This window comes from Charadrius vociferus, unplaced genomic scaffold (assembly GCF_000708025.1).
Source record: "Charadrius vociferus isolate BGI_N301 unplaced genomic scaffold, ASM70802v2 scaffold365, whole genome shotgun sequence".
In the NCBI taxonomy this organism is placed as follows: domain Eukaryota; kingdom Metazoa; phylum Chordata; class Aves; order Charadriiformes; family Charadriidae; genus Charadrius; species Charadrius vociferus.
The window spans coordinates 3,146,555-3,168,862 of NW_009648559.1; the positions used below are offsets into that span (position 1 = coordinate 3,146,555).

The following is a 22,308-nucleotide window of genomic DNA, read 5'->3' on the forward strand; positions in this document are numbered from 1 at the left end:
GTTAGGACTAGAGAAACAGATCTCTGTTGTTAGATACTATAGTGTACCTCATGTCATCTGTGGTTAAAAAACCCCATAAATACCTATACTTTTTGTCCCTGTTTGGTTCAAAGCTATTTTCCAAGTGCTTCTTTTGCTCTTTCTCTCCACATGGCCAATGTTTTTTTCATTCTCCCTAATTATGGGGTACCTAATATCACTCTAAGTACTGATTAACAAGTCAGTCCCTACTGGTAGCTACACAACCTTGTCCACTAGAAAATACTGTCATCCCCCCGTATGTGTTTTCTCATTTCATGACAGAAATATGAATCCCATGTGAGAGGGCATTGTTCCCATCTAGCAGCCCATTCCCTTCAACTGAGTATCATCTGTCCTTCTCTAAGATTTTCAAAGTTTTTGGATTGCTTTTATACATGCGTATCCAGTATAGATATATTTCTGAAAAAAAAAAATAAAAATTCATAGCAACTATTGAGCTGGAAAATTAATTAGACGACTTAATTGATTGTGCATGAGTTCCTCTGTGGAATGTATTCTGCTGCTGTTACACTCACCCAGCACAGAAAATCTCAGGAGCTAATTCCTCTGGTCATTTACTAAAAACTGACAGTTAATTGAACATGAAAACAAAACAAAACAAAACAAAAACCTTGGAGGGTCTTAACACAAAAAACATTACATGAAAGATCTTTTCTCATTTTATTACATTAATGCCAAGAGGCCTGAACTCAGCTTGAGGCTCTCTTTACCGTTCACAAAACACAAGTCTGTGTCCCGAAGGCTGTGTAGTCTGAAGAGGAAAAAACCCCACCAGCATCCAGAAGTATTGGCAGCCCCACGTTACATGTGTGGAGCTAATATACACGGAGATTAAGTCACTTGTATAAGGACGTACAGGGAGTCTGTAGTGGAGTCTGAAACTGAACCCAGGTCATCTCAGTCTCAGCCAAGTGTCTCAACCACAAGACTATCCCTCCTCTTCAGTATGTCAGTGTAGAAAGTAGGCCAAAAAGCAGTTTCCATCCTTTTATACACAGCATTTTGTAAGGCTGTGAAGTATTATGTATTAGACAGGCATCTGGACCAACAGCAGTTTCTGCGGATACTTTTATCTGTAAACAGAAGCAAAGCCAGTAAGGGCTTTGTAAATTTTACATAAATTATTATTTTATCTATAAATAGCATAGTTCAATCTATAAATAGTATACTTGATTTAAAGGCATTTTAATGATTTTTAAGAATGGAAAATGTATTTAAAGGATTCTGTATTCTGTGGCTCTCTAATTTTCATATGTTTTAGGTTCTGGTACTAGTCATACATCATGATACATTAGCAGTGATGCGTAGCTATGCCAAGCTATGTAGCGTGTTACACCATGCGGTGTAAGCTGAGAAAGGGAGGCTCGGGTCGCGTGACAGGCTAACGCACCCGTGTTACCCAAAGGTTAAGTACTCCTGTGTTAGGAGTTAGTGAGGCTTGCAGTTTGCTGACCTAAATCTGAGTGATTCCTATTATGTTGAGCATTTACTTAACTTTTGGAGAATCTCTGTATAACCAGAGTGTAACAAAACTTCTGCTTTAATCTTTTGTACCCTAAATGGAAGGAGAAAAAAAAAAAAAAAAAAAAAAAAAAAGATGTGAGTATGTGTGGATATGTGTGCATGTATATCCATCATCCTCCTTCAGCTGGGATCTCCCATTTTTTTATGAAATCAGCAGTACTGTGTTGAAGTATACAAAGAACAAGCCAGAGCTGTTCATTCCCCTCAGTGCCCTAGTTAGCTATTCACAGACATCTGCATCATTTACTGAACTCCTGATTCCTTCCTCCCACATCCCCTAAATAAAAATTACTTACCTGCTTCTCACTGACGTATGTTCTGGAGCACCACTTTTATGAACTCCATTAATTGAAGCCATTAAGTCCAGATGTTCTGTGCATTTACACAGATAAATTTCAGTGATTGTCATGGCAAAAAAATTAAAAAGTCAGCTTTGAAGGACCACTGGGATTTATGCAGCATGGAGGTGAGAGAAACTTGTTTTTCAACCTAGAGCCTCTAAAATAAGTAGTGAGAAATCATCCAAAACTGCACAGCAATCAATGTAATGGACCATTTCGTACAAACAACGGTCTCCAAAATTCTGTTGCTATTCCCTGTGAGCACGTAATTAGTAAAATACAATTGGAATGTGTCACTTTCTGTTGAGCCAGTATGGCCCAACTTTTGGAAAGAGGCCTCTGAACCTGGGTGGATCTCTCTCTTCCCCTCACCCCCATGTTTTCTACATGTGGATGTGTGCATGCACAGTCACAGGCAACGGGATTCCCCCACTGAATTGTCATTCTCTCGTCAAAGTCAATGAGCCTAACCCTTTACTTGTAACTGGGACCTGGAGTTTGTGCTGGATGTCCGTGTCTGGGCACCTACAAAATCAACAAGTCCTATCTAATAGGGAGGAAACAAAAGTCAGTTGGGATTTCAGTCTCAGAGCTTGAATGTTCATGTTCAAGGCACTCAGGCTGGTGACTGCTTCCCAAGTTTTAATTATTTGCTCCATGTGTGGAGGCAAATGAAATCCTAGGACCTGACGTTCCCATCAACAAGTAGAAGAGACGCCAGTTTCCAGTGATGAGGTAAAAATAGAACTGCAATACCTGTTACACTAAAACAATATGTACATAGCGAGTCTGACAAATAAGAAAAGGCCAAGGGCGTCACACAGATGCTATTAAAAAGTTAAGAATTGTTAAACAATACGCTAAGATTGTGGAGTTGCATGCATTTTGAGTAAAAGCAGTGTTTCCCATGTTTGCCTAGAGTATTCATAGTAATTCGAAGCCTTTTAGAAAGGCTTGCAATTGTTCTCAACCAATATCTTAAGTTAAAAAGTAAAATAAAATATGCTCTTCATTACATCGCTAACAGGAGAGTCAGTAAAGACCTTTCAATCTTCTTGCCTGCCGCATGCAACTAAGAAAAGAATTTGACCCTAAGTTTGATAATTGAGGATTCGTATCTCCTTCCCCCCTACCAGTTTTGAGATATTTAATTAGTTCTGCACTCTCGTTGCTTGGGAAAATCAGGCTTTTGATGTGGTTTTAACAAAGAGTATTTAATTGACCATTGTCATAAATAGTTTCTGTAAACCTTAGATTAAAGATGTGATGGATACAGAAAGTCCTCAGTCACTTGAGGCCAGTCATTCATTGACTTTGGGGGACATCCAACCATTAGTGCTAAGCAAAGACAAGACTCCAACCAAGTGGTCAATGAAGACAGGAACGACAGACCTTAAAGAAATAATTTAATTTTACTTTTTTAAATTAAATACTAATATATCTGATGTTCATTGGCTCTTTGCAATAAATATAGGAGTCTGGAAGCTCTGTATCTTAATTTTTTCTAAAGATTATTCACAGTTAGCAACAGAGCAATTTAATGCTTTAGTAAATATTACAAGGAAGTGTTAAAGAAGAGAGAACCCTGGACTCACTGAAAACTTGTACAATCCAAAGAAGACCAGCGAAGGGCAACTAAGATGATTGAGGGATTGGAGCATCTCCCTTATGAAGAAAGGCTGAGAGAGCTGGGACTCTGTGTCTATGTGCCTATGGCACACAAGTATCTAAAGCGTGGGTTGAAGGAGGATGGAGCCAGACTCTTTCCAGTCGTTCCCAGTGACAGGATGAGGGGCAATGGGCACAAGTTGGAACATAGGAGGTTCCATTCAAATACACGGAAAAACTTCTTTACGGTTCAGGTGACAGAGCACTGGCACAGGCTGCCCAGGGAGTTTGTGGAGTCCCCTTCTCTGGAGATTTTCAAGACCCGCCTGGATGCAGTCCTGAGTAATGTGCTCTGGGCAATCCTGCTTTGGCAGTGGAGTTGGACTAGATGATCTCTAGAGGTGCCTTCCAACTCTGAAGATTCTGTGATTCTGTAATAATAACTGAGGGGTAGGGACCATAGTAGCATCTCCAGAATTGTACAAAAAATTAAGAGTAATAAAACACATGAGTGTTAGCATCTCATGTACTTTATCTTAGTGGGTATAATAGATATTTTTTTTATAAAATTATGCTTGCTTAGTTGAAAACACTTGTGAGTCAAGGTTAGATCATTTGCCTTTTTGGAAGGAGATGTTTCCTACTTCTAGCAATAGGTGTTGAATACATGAGATAATTCCAGAGTTATGGCATGTATTCTGTAACATTTCAACAGAGATACCATCAGACTTACTCAGAGTTAAGTAGTGCATGTTATTACTGTGTTTATTTTTGGACCACAGTCTTAATGCAAATCCCATACATGTGGTTATGCAAAATGAGCCAGATTCTGGTCATGATTACACTGGTGTACACAGAGTGATGCCACAGCTTCATTGAGGAAGGAATCTGATCCTGTAACACAGAGCGTTGCATGGTATTTCAATTAAGTGGTTGATGTGTTTCACTGTAGAGTTAGAGGTGACATATTAGTGTCCGAAGCAATTTTTGTACATTATTGACTTAAATTTGTAACGCTTTCTGAAAATTTTCAGGGGATTATTGTAAAATCATGAATGAAATAATTGTTAAAAGATTTCTGTGAAAATTGAAATACTGTATGTTGACATTGTTTTCCGCATAATTTTTGTATCTTTTTAGCTGGCTATTTACAACATAAAACCCTGTGTTACAACCTTACTTAAAAAGAACAGTATTAGTTATTCAAAAGTATTCAGGCTAATAAAAAAACCATATTCAGTATTTACATCCTATCAAAGCTGACATCACTAAAAATACATGAGTATTGAGAATACAAAAACCCTGGTAACTGCCTAGCTGAAGAAATTTGGCCAGAGAGCTGTCTGCCGTGTGGAGAAGAATCTTTACAGGAATGCAATCTGCGTGCTCCTTGCCTTCGTTCCGCGGAAGTTTTCCACAGCCATAATTTCTCAGGAGTGCTGGTCCTTTTGGGTTATGGCAAAGAGGGAGCTTGCTTAGGACAAACCAGTTGATTCCTGGCAGTTGTTATAAAGGAATAAGAAGAAATTGTTGCTTGCTCTAATTACCTTGTTAAAGAGCTGCCAGGACTTTAGAAGTTCTGCATTCTGTTAGGACCACAAAAATTATTTGCCCATGTGTCATTATGATAATATATACTTACCAACACCCAAAACATCATTATTACATGTACTGCCTTCCCTTTAAGTGATCCACACTGAAAGTGAGTCGAGTTCTGGTCTTTCCTGCTATATGTTTACTCATTGTATTTCACTTAGCTTGAGCAGTGAAATTGGCTCCCTTCCTCCTCTCACCTCCCCTTTTTATTTATAACCCATTTTCAGTTTTGGGCTGAGTTTCATTCCAGTGCTCTGCAATTGTATTGTGTTTCATGACACTGCAGAGGAACAGTTATATTTAGAAAAAAAAAGTTATTTCTGATGTATCGTACCACTCACCTTTTTAAACGGGAGCACTATCTCTTCAAATCCTGTGTGGCGTTGCATTGTATGAAAGCATTTTCCCTTTTTTTGGATGTTGGTCTATTTAGTATACTGGGTTTTTTGGATGTTGGTCTATTTAGTGTAGTCGTTAGGATCTATTTTTCTTACACGGTTTGCACTACTTTTGGATAGTGTCAGTAATTTTATAGTCACTGTCTTCTGGAAGCAAAGAGAAGAAATACACAGAGCTCATCTACTAGCTTTGTCTTTACCCTGCTATTTAATAGTTAATACTTTGTGGTATGTTAAGAGAGTTTCTATAACGTGGCACTTCTTAAGAACTCTTTTTAAAAAGTAGTAATAAACTTCAGCCAACTTGTTCTTTTTAAGTGAAACTTCCAGAGTTCTTCAACTGAATCCATTCTCCTTAATAATCATTTGGTCTTGACAATAAATATGTCACCAAAGTTACTTACTTTTTTGCAAAAAGAGAGATGGAAGTCAACTCAGAATTTTATTTCATTGTTGCTAGCCTGTGAAAGAAATTGGAAAAATTAAAATCTGCAAAGAACTGTTTCTTTGTAGCTTGTACAGCAAAGTAGGGTGGGTTAGAGTTTGTCAGGTAACTGATTATTCAGAAATGAGAAGTTATTCTGCATTTAACTGCATTGCTTACTGTTTTCTTCATCATGGAAAAGAATAAAATGTGGTAACAATTTTCTGTATTTGGACTGCTGCCGCACATAATTGGGAACAACAGAGCTAAAGCCTTGATTTTGGTGAAATGCTTAGTCTGCGTGTTGGATTAAAATGTGTGCAACAAATCACTCCAATTCTATAATAATTTTTGAACATTATTTTTTTATTTTATTACTGTAGTGTTATTACTTTTCAGCTACAGACGGCGAGAACTGGGTCAGTTGCAAGAACAAAATTGGCATGAAAATAGTTGTATATTTGTTCTTGAAAATGGGTTGCCAAAATACTTTTGAAAATGGTCAGCCTGAGTTGTTCTGTACATCAAATGCAGCTGATAATGTTAGTTTCCCGTGGTTAGTAAGCTGTTATTTAAAAGTCCTGTTCTTTAACCAGTATCCTAGGAAGACTAGATAATATTTGCTAGATAGACATGTTAAACAGATCATCTGTGCAGAAATGGATGTGTGAAGCAGCTTACAGAATGGAAAATAAATTTAGGCTGAAGTGTGCCAGCAAGTCAATATATGAGAACAATTTGCAACAAGCAAAGGTGAGGAAGACATGCAGAAACGGGGTCATCAGAATCATGAATTAAAGAATAATATTCCTGGGACTGGAATATATGAGGCAGTAACTAACTTTTGTGGCTGACTAACAGAATAAAGAGTTATGATACCAGTAGAAGTTATTTATTGCAAGTGTTAGATATGCTTCCATGGATGTTTTTTACTCTTGTTAAAATAACAAGAGGCAACTTGGAGCTGTGATCTGTCCGCAGCACAGCTGTGGTATTTTGAGACATTGCTGCTGCCAGATTTATACCCCTGCCAGAAACAATGCCTGAATGGTTGCGCTGAGTCCCTAGTTCCAGTGACATCTTAGCACTAGCCAGTGTTAAATCTCAGCAATTTGAGCTTTGTGTTGCACTGTGCGCTGAAGCAGCTGGGAAGGGGTCTTGTTAATATGTGAAGCCATCTCTGGCACTGGAAGGGAGCAGGCAGAAGTGGCATGGTGATAATTTCTTCACATACCTAAACCTCATTGGTAAGAAGTGTTAGACATCATAGGAAATAAAGTTTTAAAATATTTACCAAGTTTTGTTTCCTTTCATTCTGAACACCCTCTGCTATCTTTGCCATGTACTTTCCAATGATGACACATTGGGATCTGACTGGGGTGAGTAATGGTGTCTGGCTGGGGGAAGGAGAGGACAGGGAGTGCTTAACAGTGAGTAATTATTAAGGAAATGGCCCGTGTGGAAAACAGTGTTGTGATTGGATGCATTTATCAACTGGCATTTCAGTGTCACCTGTGGACGGAGAATTATTGTGTCTGACTTTTTGAAACGGTTGGACGTCAGTGCATTGAGCTAACATGGGAATGGTGTGTTGTGTGTCTGGTCTTGATTCAGTCCATGAAGCAAGATGTGCGACATGTCCCCCGTTAAGAAAGATGGAGGTAAATAATACTTACCCCATGGGTTCCTGAGCATGGTTATTCACTTTTCTGACCAGCGCTTAGAAGCCTCAAAGTCCCGTATGCAAAACATGATTTCATGATAGACTACAAGCGACCGAAAGGGACATTGTGCAAGTGAAAATGGAGTTAGGAGCATATTACCCTTCCCTGTTTCTCTGGTGCAGTGACACACGCAGATTTGCATGAATCTTTTGGGAGGGGTATGTGTGTAAAGCATTCTGTTTGTTCTCTCTGTCCTTATCAGGAGATTTTAGTGTGTCTGAAAATACCTAGAATCACTTTGAAGGACGTTTGGAAACCGAGCCTGAAATGCTAAACCTTTGTGTTCTGTAACTCTCTGTGCTATCTGTGGTGGTGCTTACTGCTATAGTCAGCTTGGTCATGCTGTACTCTTGTGTCAGTTCTGAGATTCTCTGTAATTCTTGGAATTCTATGGCAAAAATTTGCATTTCAAGCACAGCAGATCCTGCCTTCTGAAATGAGACAATTGTTGTTTTTCTCCATCGTCTTTAAATGTATTGCTACCTTCTCCGAAGAGAGTAAAATGATGGAAGTACAGTGAAACATACAGAGATGGAAGCTGTTTTTTCCATTAACAGCACAGTTGTTTGTATAGTGAGAGGTATCGTATGGTTTCCCATCCTGTCAAGGAACACGGCTTTCTCAAAGAAGTAAAATTTCAAGAGCTGGCGTTTCTTATCATATCCATGCTGCTGTTGTATCACCATTTATTTCAGATTTGTGATCAGAATATCCGATACACATTTCTTCCATTCCTGGTTTTTAAACTCAGGAAAAGTGATAGGAGTTTTGTTTGTGCAAGCACACCTAAATCAGCTTATGTAAATATGATTATAAATGCATATTTTTAGGATTCATTTAAGGTCCTTTAGTCATGGCTCAGTGAAAGCTATTTTTTAAAAACACTGACTTTATCTCTATTCCAAAAACATAATTTGCTTGATGTCATTCTCATATCATTCTTATTGGTGACATGCAAGCTGATACATTTGAAGTTCCCTTCTCCCCCATTCATTTTTCCCATATATAAGTGTCCAGCCACTGGACGTTTTTGGAAACTCCTTTGGAAATCCCATCATCTGTTTTTTTAATTCTAATCCTACATTGTCTAATCTAAAAGTTATGTTTAAGGCAAATTTTCCTTCTCTGTAACAGAGATGTGATATCTTTTCTTGTATCTAGCATTCTCAGCACCTGCGATTCCAGGCCAGGGAAAGATGGAAGCTCGATTTCTCATACTGTTCCTGTACCTGACTGCAGAGTGCTGCATTTTAATGACCCAGTATTTTTTTCTGCTCGTAATTGCATAGTTACTAATTCTGTCACCGTTTAAAATTCCTGTTTGTAATTTCAATGCCATTGAAGAACAGAACTTATATAAAATTCTTTTTTCCATTGTAATACACATTTTGGATACTTTAACAAAAATAGTTGAACTTTGCCTGAAGTCGTGTACCTCTTTAAAAGGATTCTGCTACTTGAAGCTCAGACCGCCAACCTTTTAGCTAGCGTTATTCTTTGGCTGCGTGAGATCAGTTTCCAAAAGAGCATTCACAGGTACAAGCGGTAGCGATTTTCTCTTCTGATGGCTGGCCAAGCAGTGGCATGGGCTATCAAATGCAGCAGATCACATGTGAGCAGTGCTGAGTAGGCTTTGCAGAAACGAGACTGCATTTCTGCCTTGTGCAGTCTCGCTTCCGATGTTCCTCTTCTATCCCCAACTGGTAAAAAAAAGCCACAACAAAACCAACCCACGAACCAGCAGAAACAAAAATGCTGCTAGGCAGGAAAGTAAGTTGTAATAAAGATCATCTTTAAGGTACTTCACTTGCCTTAGAGCCCTTTCTGACCTTTCTTTCATTATTTGTATGATAATGGAATATTCTTTTCTTTCCCTTTTCCACTGTACTAAAGCAAGGGAAAGTTGCCAGTTTGTGTTGCTGAGGGTGGTTTCAGTTACACAGCAGTCTTGGCTGGATTTGGGGGTTCACGCAGAATTTACCCATGCAAAGTGCTAACAGCTAGCGGGAATGCTTCCTCCCTCCAAGCAATGTTCTGGGTTTGCCTCTCAGCTAGCGTCCAGCACAGGGGACTGTGTGAGCTGTGCATGCTGTGTGCTGAGAACTGGAAAAACAGCACTCGTTTTATCATTATCAATTTCTTTATGATGGCAAGAGATGGCATTTTCCTGTTTTCAGTAATGAGCTCTTGATCATGATAAGATAAATGCTGGCTTGCTAGGATCCCATCTTTCAATCTTTGCACCCATTCAGTTTCCATTTATTTTAACAGGGGCGGAGGAGTCTGTCAACCTTCCTAACACGTGGTTATCAGTTTGCAAAATCAGGCTGTTAATTTGAAACTTCAAGAACTCTTTGTAGGAGATTTATAAGGAATGAATCTTGGAAGAAAGAGTGACCAGAATTTCATCCAGCATCCTTGCACTAGTGTAATTGTTTAATCTGCGTTCCACTAGTTCAAAATTATTTTAAGCTGTATTTTTACATTAAAAACTATATTGTGCTTGAAAACAAACAGAGGTTAGCGTGAACTGAGGGCTTAAGATTTGTATCTGGTGTCAAAAGTCTTGCGTTATACTGGAGTCTCTTTGGTGCTGTCCAGCATTACTTGGAACAATTATCATTATTTATTGCTGTACTTGGTTTTGATCAAAGCCTGCCAGTATTACATATTTCAGCAGCCTTTCGGGTGCTTTTAGGAACATAAAGGATCTTTTGAGAAGATAACTGAAATTATTTGATGATTGTGGCTGGAACAGGAATGAGTTTTAGATCAAAGTGGAGTTTGTTTCTTTCCTGCGGACTTAATAAGCTGTTTAGATTAGGTGAAAATAAAGTCTATAATTCTCCATACTAACGTGCTATGAACTTGGATAATAACAAATAGGAGCTGGATTTGCTTGGTTTTGAGTGCATATTTAACCTACTTCTTGTTACTGAAACCTTGTGGGAAGACTTGCATGATTAGAAAGTTAACTTCATTGAGTTTGCCATGTTTCTAAGTTGTATTAGCCACTGCTAAATCATTTATAGCTTGAAAGCAAACAATTGTAAATGCTGATCCATTCATATTCTACCATAAAATACAAGATGGGTTATTCACTGCTGTCTGATGCGTGCTTCCCGCTGCGACAGAGAACAAAATGACTCCTTTTAAAACCGTCTATATATAAATGGCATAGGGACAATCTACAATGAGGGATTTCATTCTGAGGAGGTACACTGGAGATTTCCTGTTGCCGACGAAACTGTGGTGTTTCTAAAGAAATCGTCATCTATTGTTTTAATATTGGGAGTTTTGCATACAGTAAAGTAGATAGCTCTCTTAGACCTCATTTTGTTCAAGAATAAAGAATCAATCTTGGAACTAAATTTTTTTAATTGGTAGGCATAATGGATTATGACTTATTTGAGTTCATTTGTGTGTTGAATGAATAAGATAAAGCCAGTAATATTTGGGATTGTACTACGTGCTTCCAAAGCTGCATTTCTACAATGAGAAATGAGAAAGAAGGCAATGTAAGTTTTGACAACAGCACAACCAATCCTATCTAACTAGGAAAATGAAAGCAGTTACAAAAATGCTTAAGAATGGGAAAAGAACTTGATAGAAGCTCTAGTGTAGAAAATTAATATGGGAAGTGAAGGGACACAATGAGAAATACCAAGCCAAAAAAATGTTAAAGCGATGAAAAGGAATTAAGTAACGAAGGGGAAGAGAGATGTTATCTGAGATTCTGACCCATTTCATGATGAGGCTGACAGAATTGCTAGGAAAGAGGAGGTAGAAGTGTTCAGTAAATGTAGCTGTAGTGTTTGGAGGGGATAAGACAGAAGTTTTATATTTGCAATCTGATAGCATTTAAGGATGACATTAAATAGGAGTAATTGCATTTACATATTTTTATACAGCTCACCAGCACCAGGGAGACTGAAAAGAGCTAGCTGAAGGGTTCTCATATCATGCAGGTTAATCCTCCATAAATCTGGAAATACAAGACAAATTTCCAGAGGCTGGAAGAAAATTATTGTTAGGCTGGGAAAAAATCGTTGTTGTTCCAATATTTTAAAAGGAAAAGAGATGACCCAGGTGATTATAGGTCTGTTAAACAGGCAAAAGATAGAATAGCAATTATAGGATGTCATAACTAGTTAATGAAGGGTAAATAGTATGTAGTGTCATTTAGTACAAGTTTATCGTAAATAGGTCTTTCAAACTAACTTGATATCCCTTCTGTTTAATTGGTGAAGATAATATTAACAATGTAGTGCTATTGTATAGCTTACAGGACTTCTGTAAGCCATTTGATTTATTATATCAAAGAGTGGGTTGATTAATTAGCAGAATTATAGCATATGGACACAGCATCCCTGCATTGGAACGAAGATTAGTTAAATGGTAGGTTTCAAGGTGCACCTGGTATGGGGAAATGCGGCAGATGGGGAAAGGCATCCGTTCTTACTTCTGCCCTGTTTAACACTTTTTTTTTTTTTATCAATGGTTTGGTGGAAATATATTATTGTTAACAAAGTTTGGAAGTGGGATGAAAATTGGAGGAATTTATAATGTCATGACTATAAGGCAGTGTGGATTACTTAGTGACCTTGGCTGAGGCACCTGGTAACTATTTCAGAACAAACATCAGGTTCATAATTTGCTGGCTATGCTTACAGGATGCTGGACTCTGTCCTGGTGCACCGTAACAAAAACATTTTAGGGTTGCTTGTGAAGAATTAACTGAGTGCGCACCCCGGATGTACAGGAGACAGCAGGAGTTGGCAGTATCACTGTTTGATTGTTGCCCTTGGAGAATGGAACAAAATAAAGCCTCCTACTAGTATTTTATTAACATCTTAGCTTAATTCTGTCTGTTGGCTAAGTGGCCTGTCCTACCATAAACAAATCAAAGCAGATGTGTTCCACATGCCCTCCATTCAGCTGTAGGCAAAGCTTACCCCTGTATCTGGTACAGCGTATGCCCAAATAACAGTGAAAACTGTCCTCAAAAAACTTCTGCAGTCCGTATTCTCTTCCCTGAGACTCATGTGAGAACACCACTTGTGGCAATAAGCATATCCTAACTCTTTTATCAGTATTACTTTAATTAATGCACTGAATGTTTAAACCAAACTGATGAAAAGTCCTCCCAAAGAGTATTACTAGAGATTAAACCAAGGAGCAAAGGGGACCTGCTGAATCTTAAGTATATAATACCCCTGGTAAAATAGTCACAATGTATTTATAGAGCTGCTTATTTTCAGTGGATTTGAATGAGAAGAAAACTTGAGAAAAATCCTCTGCAGAACACTGCTAAGTAAAATTCTTGAGCTGGTGGGCAATTAATCTGCAGAAGACTTGCCTGAATGTGCTGTTGTTTTGCTTTATTATGAGTTTTGTTGTGTATTTTTACCGTGGCGCTGATTAGTTTTCCTGTCTTTGGCGCAGATTACAGGACCGGCCCTTGCTTCACTTTGATAACCAACCAGATGTGCCAGGGACAGCTCAGTGGAATAGTCTGCACAAAAACCCTTTGCTGTGCAACAGTTGGGAGAGCATGGGGCCACCCCTGTGAAATGTGTCCTGCCCAGCCGCATCCCTGCCGCCGAGGCTTCATTCCAAACATTCGAAGTGGGGCCTGTCAAGGTAAGTTAGCAGCAAAGCTTCCCCAAAAGCTGCTGAAATTGTTACTGGATTAATCTTAATTGCGTTATACTGCTGTGAATAACCTGTCCTAAGCCATTCTCAGCTATATGTGTGAAGAATGGAAAAACATTGTCAGATGCATTACTTCATGATTCAGTGAGTGCCTGATGTTCAAGTGAGTACATTAGTAACTTAGGTCATGTGAGAGCAGCCAGCATTTTAATGAATTTCTCCCTGCCAGCAGCCCCTTTCCCTTGGTTCTGTAATGGTGTTTTTCTGAGTGTACCACTCGATCCTTCTGTGGAGGAATTAATTCTGTTTCAAAAAGCACTGAAAACATGCAAAAATCAATCTGTGGCAATACTGTTCCACTTACCTGGTGTGGGATTTTTTTAGCTAAAATTTGTTGATTTTGGATTCATCTTGGGTGTCCTATCTCTGGAGCTATCCTGCTTCGACCTGGAGAAAAGTGCATGTCGTGCCATTTGAAATGCCCTATTATGTATTTTATACAATTTTGGAAGTGCATTTGCATTTGTTTCACATCGTAAAATCTACCCAGATGTTGCTTACTTCTTTCAGAGCATGCCTTACCATAGAAAGTCCTTACACTGCTTTTGGCTTTTATTCTAATACTTCCAGCTGTATAAATTCTTTTATTGTCTGGATGTCTGGCAGGAAACAGGAGAAAGTTAACAGGGGCAGCTATGTATTAAACTGATGTGGATTATACATTCCCAGAACCATATCTTTGGGGATAGTTTATTTCAATCTGTCTAACATTTTCTAATAAGTTACAATATTTTTGAAAATAGGGGAGATAAAGATTATAAATCTATGAGTAATTTTATTTAATCATTAAATTCTTATGATGGACTTCAAGGCATTCCATTGCATTCAAAATGTAGATATTCCCTTGTCTCAGGCTGAGTCCTGGCTGGTGCCTGCAGACAGGCGTGATGAACTTGGAGATGGGCATGTGTGTGTATGCTGCATAATGCGCACGTATTTTGACCTCAGCCATTCTGTTCCCCCTCTCACTGTAAAGGTCAAAACTAAATTTTGCAGAAATCTGTGAATTGAGATTCTGGATGCTTCTGAAATCTTATGTGCATAAATATGTGGCCCACACCCCTGAACTCCTGCCACACCTAGTTATATCCCTCTTGTTTGTGTCACGGAAAGTGAGTGTGGTCACGGAGAGTGACCTCTCTAATGGGTTTATGTGGTTCGGAATAAGGCTGCTTCTGCTTCTACATTTCTTACATGCAGCCACACTTATGCTAATCTGTATGCGGTGCCAACACAGTTTTGGCCCTGTATGTTTGACTTGTACTTTCCAGTTTTCCCCTCTCTTGTAATGTGTTCATAATTTCAACAGATCTGCTATGGAACCACATATTAGCTTTATTTTTCATGCAATTGTACTAAATCCAGTCCTTTTGAAATCAGATAACATCCATTCAGACTGAAGACATTTCAGGGATTTTACATCCATATTCAATCTAAATGAAGGAAAGCATGTTAAATAAAATCCAGGTTCTCTGAAGAGAAAAAGGAACCGTTATTATTGTGTGAAGTCAGAAAAAATCAAATGGAGGGGAGAGCAAGTTTATTTTAAAAAGTAAATAGAATATCGCTGCCCACAGTTTGACTTTGTCTGTCTGGCTGAAAGTTAAATTAATATCACAGCTGAGATTTTTAAAGATACAAAGGAGGAAAAGGAAAGCCAAAAGGTGGGATTTTGAAACAGACATCATGACTCAGGAGCATGACTTTTTTTTTTATTTTTTAAAAAGTCAGTACAGTGCTATGAAGTCTGGCTGATTACTGTTATTAAAGCACAGCATATTGCTGTAGCTCGAGTCCCAGCAACACTGTGGCTGTGTCGAGGGTACTGAGGCTGTGCTAGTGCTCTGTGCCTCCCAGCACAGCAGTTAGCTCTGGGACAGCACTGCTCCGGCTCCGCTGCTGCACCCCCTGACCTGTTTCAGTCAGCCCAGGCATCTTTACATAATGCTCTGCAATGTGGTACAGATATGCCCCTTGGCGTTCCTGAAGCTTCCTACTTGTGGCTCCCAGGGAAATTGCCTCTTGGCCTTTTGTACAGACATAATACTTTGCTTTTCAGACTACAAGACACATTACAGCTGGCTCTGGGATTTAAAAAGGGAGATTTGAAGGCGTCATCTCCTTCAGCTTGTGTTCCTGCACTGAAACCGATCCTAGTGTGAAGCCCACAAATTCAGAAAATCAGGTTTTACCAGCAGTAGCTGGTACTCCTTGGGGAAACGGGGGAAGTGCAGGCGTTTGAGTTGGAGAGTGGCGAGTGCTCTGTTCGCTCCCAAAGAACAGGGAGCAGCGGACACAGGCAGCCGCTGGGGACTGTGAGCCAGACCTCCACTCTCTCCTATTGCAATGCCACTCCTCCTCCTTTAGTCTCTTTTCTCTAGCTCTTACTAAGCCATAGCAACACTTTTGCAGCTAAGTGACGCACCCATGTTGTGCTAAAATAGCTGTGAGGCCAAAAACTGGGGCCTCTTGAAAATGTTTGTCTTGAGCTTCCTACCTAGCCTGTGATATCGTCTTTGTTGTTTCATTTTCTTGAGAGAAAAAATTAAAAGCAAAGAGATAAATAAAGGGGAATAAATGTCCAAATTTATGAATGTCTAAGCAGGTCATTAATAATTCCTCCTGAGACATTAATTATGGCTATGAAACTCCTTGAGTCGAATCCTAAACGCAGCTTAAGGTCATTGGTGCTGATCTTACTGGAGTGACGGGTTAATCATTTCCATCAATAATGACTATGCAGTTCCCCGTGCCTCTCCGTGAGGCCCCCTCTGTGCACATTGCACAGTGCTCCTCTGTGGCTCCTGCATCTCTGTGCTGGTGGGCTATCCACTGTATGGAGTTGCCAAGATTTTTGAAGGGGCAAGGGATTTTGGGTGCCCAGCTTCAGATACTTTAAAGGAACCTGGGTTTTGGCAGGCTGTGTTCTCTGCACACCATTCCCCAGATGTTTTGGAAAAACAAAGCAATAGCAGTTAGATGTTTAATGTCTGTAACAATAATAACTATGTGATTTCTTGCAGAAAATATTTAGAGTACTGTACTTAATCATACTTTGCATAGAGTAATTACAAAATTAGTGTCTGTCTTTGCAAGCAAGTATCATAATATTATGATGGGTGAAGAATGGATTTAGGCATATTTACTTTAATTTCTGTGTAGACAAATTATTATGGCTGTTCTTGAGAAATGAATTAAAAGTTTTTTCCTTTTTTATATGATAGATGTGGATGAATGCCAAGCCATCCCTGGGATCTGTCAAGGGGGAAATTGCATTAATACTGTTGGATCTTTTGAGTGCAAATGCCCAGCTGGACACAAGTTTAATGAAGTGACACAAAAATGTGACGGTAAGAACTTTATTCTGAAAGTAAAGGGGGGAAGTCTTCTTTTTGGGGCCAACTTTGTTTAGAAGTTTGTAACAAAATTTCCAGTCTCTTTTGCCTTGCAAAATAGCATCCTTCACAACAAATACGAACAATGGTCCTTTCTCCTTTTAAACCAGAGAATCTTAAGTATTGGCCCTGCAGTTTTTCCAGGCTTTTATTCGTGTAACATTTTTCAGACTTAAAGGTACATCTGAAACAAGTTAAATGGTAAAACTAAAAATATTGTTAACCAATATGTTGCTTTAGAAATGCTTGACGCACACGTGCCTTGTGTGGATCTTTTAACCAAAAAGTGTATATGACTGGAAGGTTTAACACATTCCCACCTGCTCAGGTAAACTGTATTTAACATTAGTGGGAGTTGGGCACTGCTGAGTGAAGACTGCGGGACTGTGCTCTAGAGTCATCCTTACAGTTGCAGATGTTAAAGAAGGACAAACATTTTTCCTTTCCTCATTGGTCGTCCTGTTTTGGAAGTACAACAGGTGCTAGATATTAGTGTGGAAATTTGCAGTGCGTGATTATGGAATCTTGCTAATTTTTAACTGTGATTTTACAGTATTTTTTTCTCTCCCTATAATATAATAATCAGGCATAGATGTCTCCGTTGCTTTAAGATAATTTTGGATACAGAAGGAATGTACTAAAATGTGTCAATTGCACAATTTTTATTCTTCTTTATTATGAAGTCCAGGTAATTTTTAAACTCTTACAACTGATTTCTCCTTTCAGTCACTAGACAAAAATTAAATTAATTTGAGCAGACAAGTTCCATAAGTGGTTGGTGATTTTGGAGTGTGAACTTTCAATATCATATAATAATGGTGTGTGTGACTGTGAGAGTAATGTATGCATGCACCACCCGTTCTTGCATTGGGTGCCTTTAAGGAAGCACTCAAAATTTTTTAGTCATTTTGGAAGATTTATGACTACCCTTTCAAAAGAAAAATGCCTATTTCAAGCATAACTTTATAATTTAATTGCAGGTTAGGGAATGTAATTTCAGAAGAGTTTGTACACAGCATGGTTTTCATATTGACTGCCAAGGGTTTTGGCAGAAAGTCACCCAACTTTAGGGTAGAACAGCATTGCAAATGTTTCCTTCTGTGGATGAAGTATCAAGAATACCATGAATAGGAAAGACTGAACGTGTGCCTTGTTAAATATTAGTACTTGAAAGACTGAGAACTGTAGGCTTGCATAGGCTGTATTCTATTCTATTCTGTATTCCTATGGTATTTTTCGATTGCTGAATTGTGTAAATAAACCAACCAAACAAAAAAACCCAAACAACAAAAAACCCCAGTCAATCACCACCTTCAGAGCCTGCACTTGGTAGGAGCTGAGAGACTGAACCCAAGAACCTGAGATAGCTTGGTTCATTCTCAAATCCTGTCACAAATTTCCACAGTCTTCTGAAATCCCCTTGGAGTGATCGCATGGCTGCGAAGATAGGATGAAGTTTCCTTTTTTCAGTTCCATACCAATAAATTTTTGAACCTCAGCAGAGGCTTACTTTCAATACATCTTCATATTGCATGTACCAAGCAATTTTAGTTAAAGCCGTGTAGGTATTAATACAATTAAAAAAATTAAAAGTAGTACCCTTATACCAGCAGCATGAAATAGGATAGTGATTCAACAGTTAAGAGCGTGGTCACGTAACAACAGAATATCCATTTTGCTTTTCTAAATTATCCCTTTGAGCTTTAAGTTGAAATCTCCAATATAAGACAAGGTATTTGCCTTATAGTAATTAATTGTAATTAATTCTAATACATAATAATTAACGTCTGACCATGTGCTTGGTTTAACTTCCTAGCAAGTAGAACTTCTGGCAGCTGTAATATATCCTTGGTCACTCATTTAGTAGAACTAGGAGGTACCGGCTGCATTATCATTGATGTTTTTTCAGTGGGTCCCCATTAAAGTATGAGACAATGCAACAAAATGGGAAATAAGGTGTGTTGGCCAAAGTTCTCTTCATTAGCATAGCTGGTGGAAAGCTGTTTATTAAGTGTTACAATATTTCACTGCTTCATATCACCATTCCTCTTGCAGTTGCATTAATGCTGAGGTAAATACTTTTTTGTGGTGATTGGGGGGAGTAATTTTTCCTGGAGTGACAGAAAAAATTAGTGACATCTGCAAGTACATCAAGCGTACTTACCTTTATAAAACTTGCATACTTAACAATGACAATGTTGCTTATATGAATGTCAACACTAATATAAATAGTGAAATACTGTTTGGGTTAGGCTCAACCCTAAAATAAAGAGTGATGATTTTGCTTTTAAAAAGGTCGGACTCTATATAAACAGTGGCAACACTGACTTTAAGATAAACATTGGTGAATTTAAGTCAGAAAATGCTTGAATCTGATCCATTTACGACTGCATTTTTCTCTGTTAATTAAGGGCTCTATTCAGACCAAAATTCAATTTCCACATTTTTTGTCACTGAGAGTTTTGGGACTCCTGCAGAGTATAATCCTGGAGCAGAAGCCAGAAGTTTCTTAGCAGTGCTCCCAGGGCACTCGGACTTGAGGCTTTGGCAACTCCCTAGAAGTAGCACTGAACAAAAAGTCACACCCCTCTCTCACACCCAAGCGAGGAATGCGACCCACATCACGACAGCTAGCAAGATGCTGGAGAGGAATGTGTGCGCAGGGGGCCCGAGGCCCAGCACCACTTAGGATGGGTTGGTCTGTGAGGTCTGGTTATCTGTATGCCACCCCAGTCCCTCCCCTCCTTTCCTGCAAAGGCAAGGGGTCACAAAGGTGTTAAAGCATCCAGTGCTTTACCTAGGGGAAAAGGAATTGATAATTTTTATGTTACTGAATTTTTGTATATACTGTCTTCACAGGAGAAGTAGAACAGTGATCCTCTCTACTTGCTGAAACACTCATTAATGGTCCTGTGGGACTCTGGGTGTTCCCCCATCTGTTGGGGCCAAATTCCAATTTAGGCGTTACATTTAAATTCCTCCAATCGTTCTTAATGACTAGGATATTATTCACTCCTTGCCTTGGCGTGTTGGGTGGTGTTGCAGTATTTAGTCTCAGAAGTTTTTGTGGTTGGTGAAATCATTATTACAGCCATGTGTCTATCTGTAGATCTCTGGTGGAGAGGTTGGATAGAGTCCTGTGATGCCATTATTTCTGGCTGGATTCTCCCTGTCAGGAGAGCAACTGGGTGATTGTAGATGGCTGTGACAGGCAGCTGTCATTGATCACTCTAGAGAATAACATCCCTTTCTGCTCTGCTTTGCTGATTTTTCTTGTAGGTACCATGGAAAAAAGCGAGCTGTGGTTAAGCTCAGCTGGACTCCGGGTTCCTAGAAGATGAGAGCAGTGCTAAGTAGATACAGCTGCATTGTTAAGGCAGTCACTGGCAACCAAGGGGAAAGTAACTGCACATCTCAGGCAGGCTGCTGATGGTAATTAAGGAGCGATTGGGGCTGGCATAGGTTGTTATTCACATGTCTGTAGATAACACAAACTCCTAGCTGTGGAAGAAACCCTTCAAGTTCCCCCTGTTCATGTATGCAGCTAAAATTAGGCATAAGAACGTATTTGTTAGCTTTTTTCGGCAGACACTGAAAATTTTTCTGCATTGGATCTATGACGATATTTAGTATATGGATTGAGATTCACTAGTGAAGAAAATCATGATACAGACTTTTATTTTAAAATTGCTGACAAAATCTAAGGGGAATTATAGATGTTGCCTGACTTCTGCAGTAGATATTTCAGTTTCTGTCTAGAAATCTCTTGAAACTTCAGAACATTTCTTTAGTGGAGAAGGCCAGGAAAGGTAATTTTTGTTGCCTGCAGTCATCCTGCTTTGAGCTATAATCCTGTCAGATTGCATTAATTAAACAGTGCCTAGCTGCTCAGTGCTTTTACATGGGGGATTTCCAAGAAAAACCCAAGTGTAGTAAGAAGGACAGGCAATTCAGTAGGTGCTACACTTCCCTTTGAGTCAGTATTGAACTGTTGGCTCAGTATGGTGCCAGGAAACACTGTGCTGCTGGAGATACGGTGAGACATAACACTTAAGCTCCTGATTGTTAGGGTCATTACAGGACCCATGACAATTTTCTTAATTCTAGTGTGCAGAATTCAAACTGGAGGGGTTATGGTTTACTTACAGTTAGTAAATCCCCTGTGCAGTTTAAGATTTTGATCCATCATTAATAAGCAGTAAAATAAACTCCCTGGCTTTTTGCAGTTTACAGATACGATATTTTCTTGTGTTCTGTTTCACTTGTGTTTATCAGATGCCTAACAAAAGATCCTGATTGAAAACTGCTGATTATGCCCCTAGTAGATAAGTGACGAGGGGTCTCAGACCACAGTGAATTTGATCGTTAATACTAATTATGAAATACCTATTCTTATGCCAGAACTAATTTAGCTAACCTGCGCCTGCTTCTCTTTTTGCCTTGAAGATATTGATGAATGCAGCACCATTCCTGGAATCTGTGATGGAGGAGAGTGTTCAAACACAGTTAGCAGTTACTTCTGCAAGTGTCCTCCAGGGTTTTATACAGCTCCTGATGGCTTGAAGTGCATAGGTGAGTAGAATCCTGTAAATACTAAGACAGTAGGTGTCATGAACATTCATCAATATCTAAAATGGGTTCTAGAAACGTGTTTCAACGCGTGATCTTGAAATCCTTCTTTTATATAGCAATACATTATGTGCCTTTATATGTATTCTTAGTTTTCTGTTTGCAGGATGTTTCGTCTTTCCCTCTTCATTGTGACCTTCCTTTTCATTTTTCTTACTACAGTTTTTTTGTTATGCCGTATTTGTTGCCTTAAAAAAGACAGAACTTGTTTGTCAGATCTCCTTGATATTCTTGCTCTTGTTTGTCTTTGATTTAATCCATGTTATATTCAGCAGTCATTTAGAAAAGCAAATACAATTGAGAAAGAAGGTAATCACCCCAAACAGCTTTTTTCCCCTCATTCTAAGTGTTATGACCTTAATGCAGATATTTTTTGTTAAAGGAAGTAGTGTGGTAAGCTGGGTGTGGGACATTTGCACCTGCTTTCATGATGTTGGTTTGGCAGTGCTGTTCTTCCAGGCTTTCACTGTTGAAGAGCAGAACCTGTCTTCCAAAGGTCTGACTAAGAATGAAACAACTGTGTGATTTAAATGACTGCCACTGCACTGCCAAAGCCATGAAAGAGTAGTGTTAGCACTTACTGCTTCTGGGAAGTGTACAGCCTGCTCTGAGGAAGGTCAATATTCAATTCATATTTTTTTTCTCATTTTTATGCAGTAATTTCTTTTTTCATTGCCAGTGCTGATTTTTGAGCAATTATTGTCATTTGAGACTCAAATAAAAGGTTTATTTCCTCAGTTTTGCCAACACTGGGGTTCAAGAGAGCACCCTGTGTTTAATACCTTTGGCAGAAAATAATTTGGAAAAAATTGAAAAAAAAATAACTTCACAGACAACGGTACCAAATGATATTAACTTCTCCAAGAGATCTGGAAGTAGTTTGGGTTATGATTCATTTTGAATGGTGCCATT

General features: G+C 38.9%; 1 protein-coding gene across 1 annotated transcript in view; it reads left to right on the forward strand.

Annotated features, from left to right (window-relative positions):
• FBN1 (fibrillin 1) overlaps positions 1-22,308 on the forward strand; it is a 140,959-nt gene that overhangs the window by 26,159 nt on the left and 92,492 nt on the right. The window contains exons 5-7 of the mRNA XM_009886140.1: positions 13,103-13,300; positions 16,597-16,722; positions 21,214-21,339. Of these exons, the coding sequence (XP_009884442.1) occupies positions 13,103-13,300; positions 16,597-16,722; positions 21,214-21,339 (450 nt within the window). The remainder of the gene's footprint in view (positions 1-13,102; positions 13,301-16,596; positions 16,723-21,213; positions 21,340-22,308) is intronic.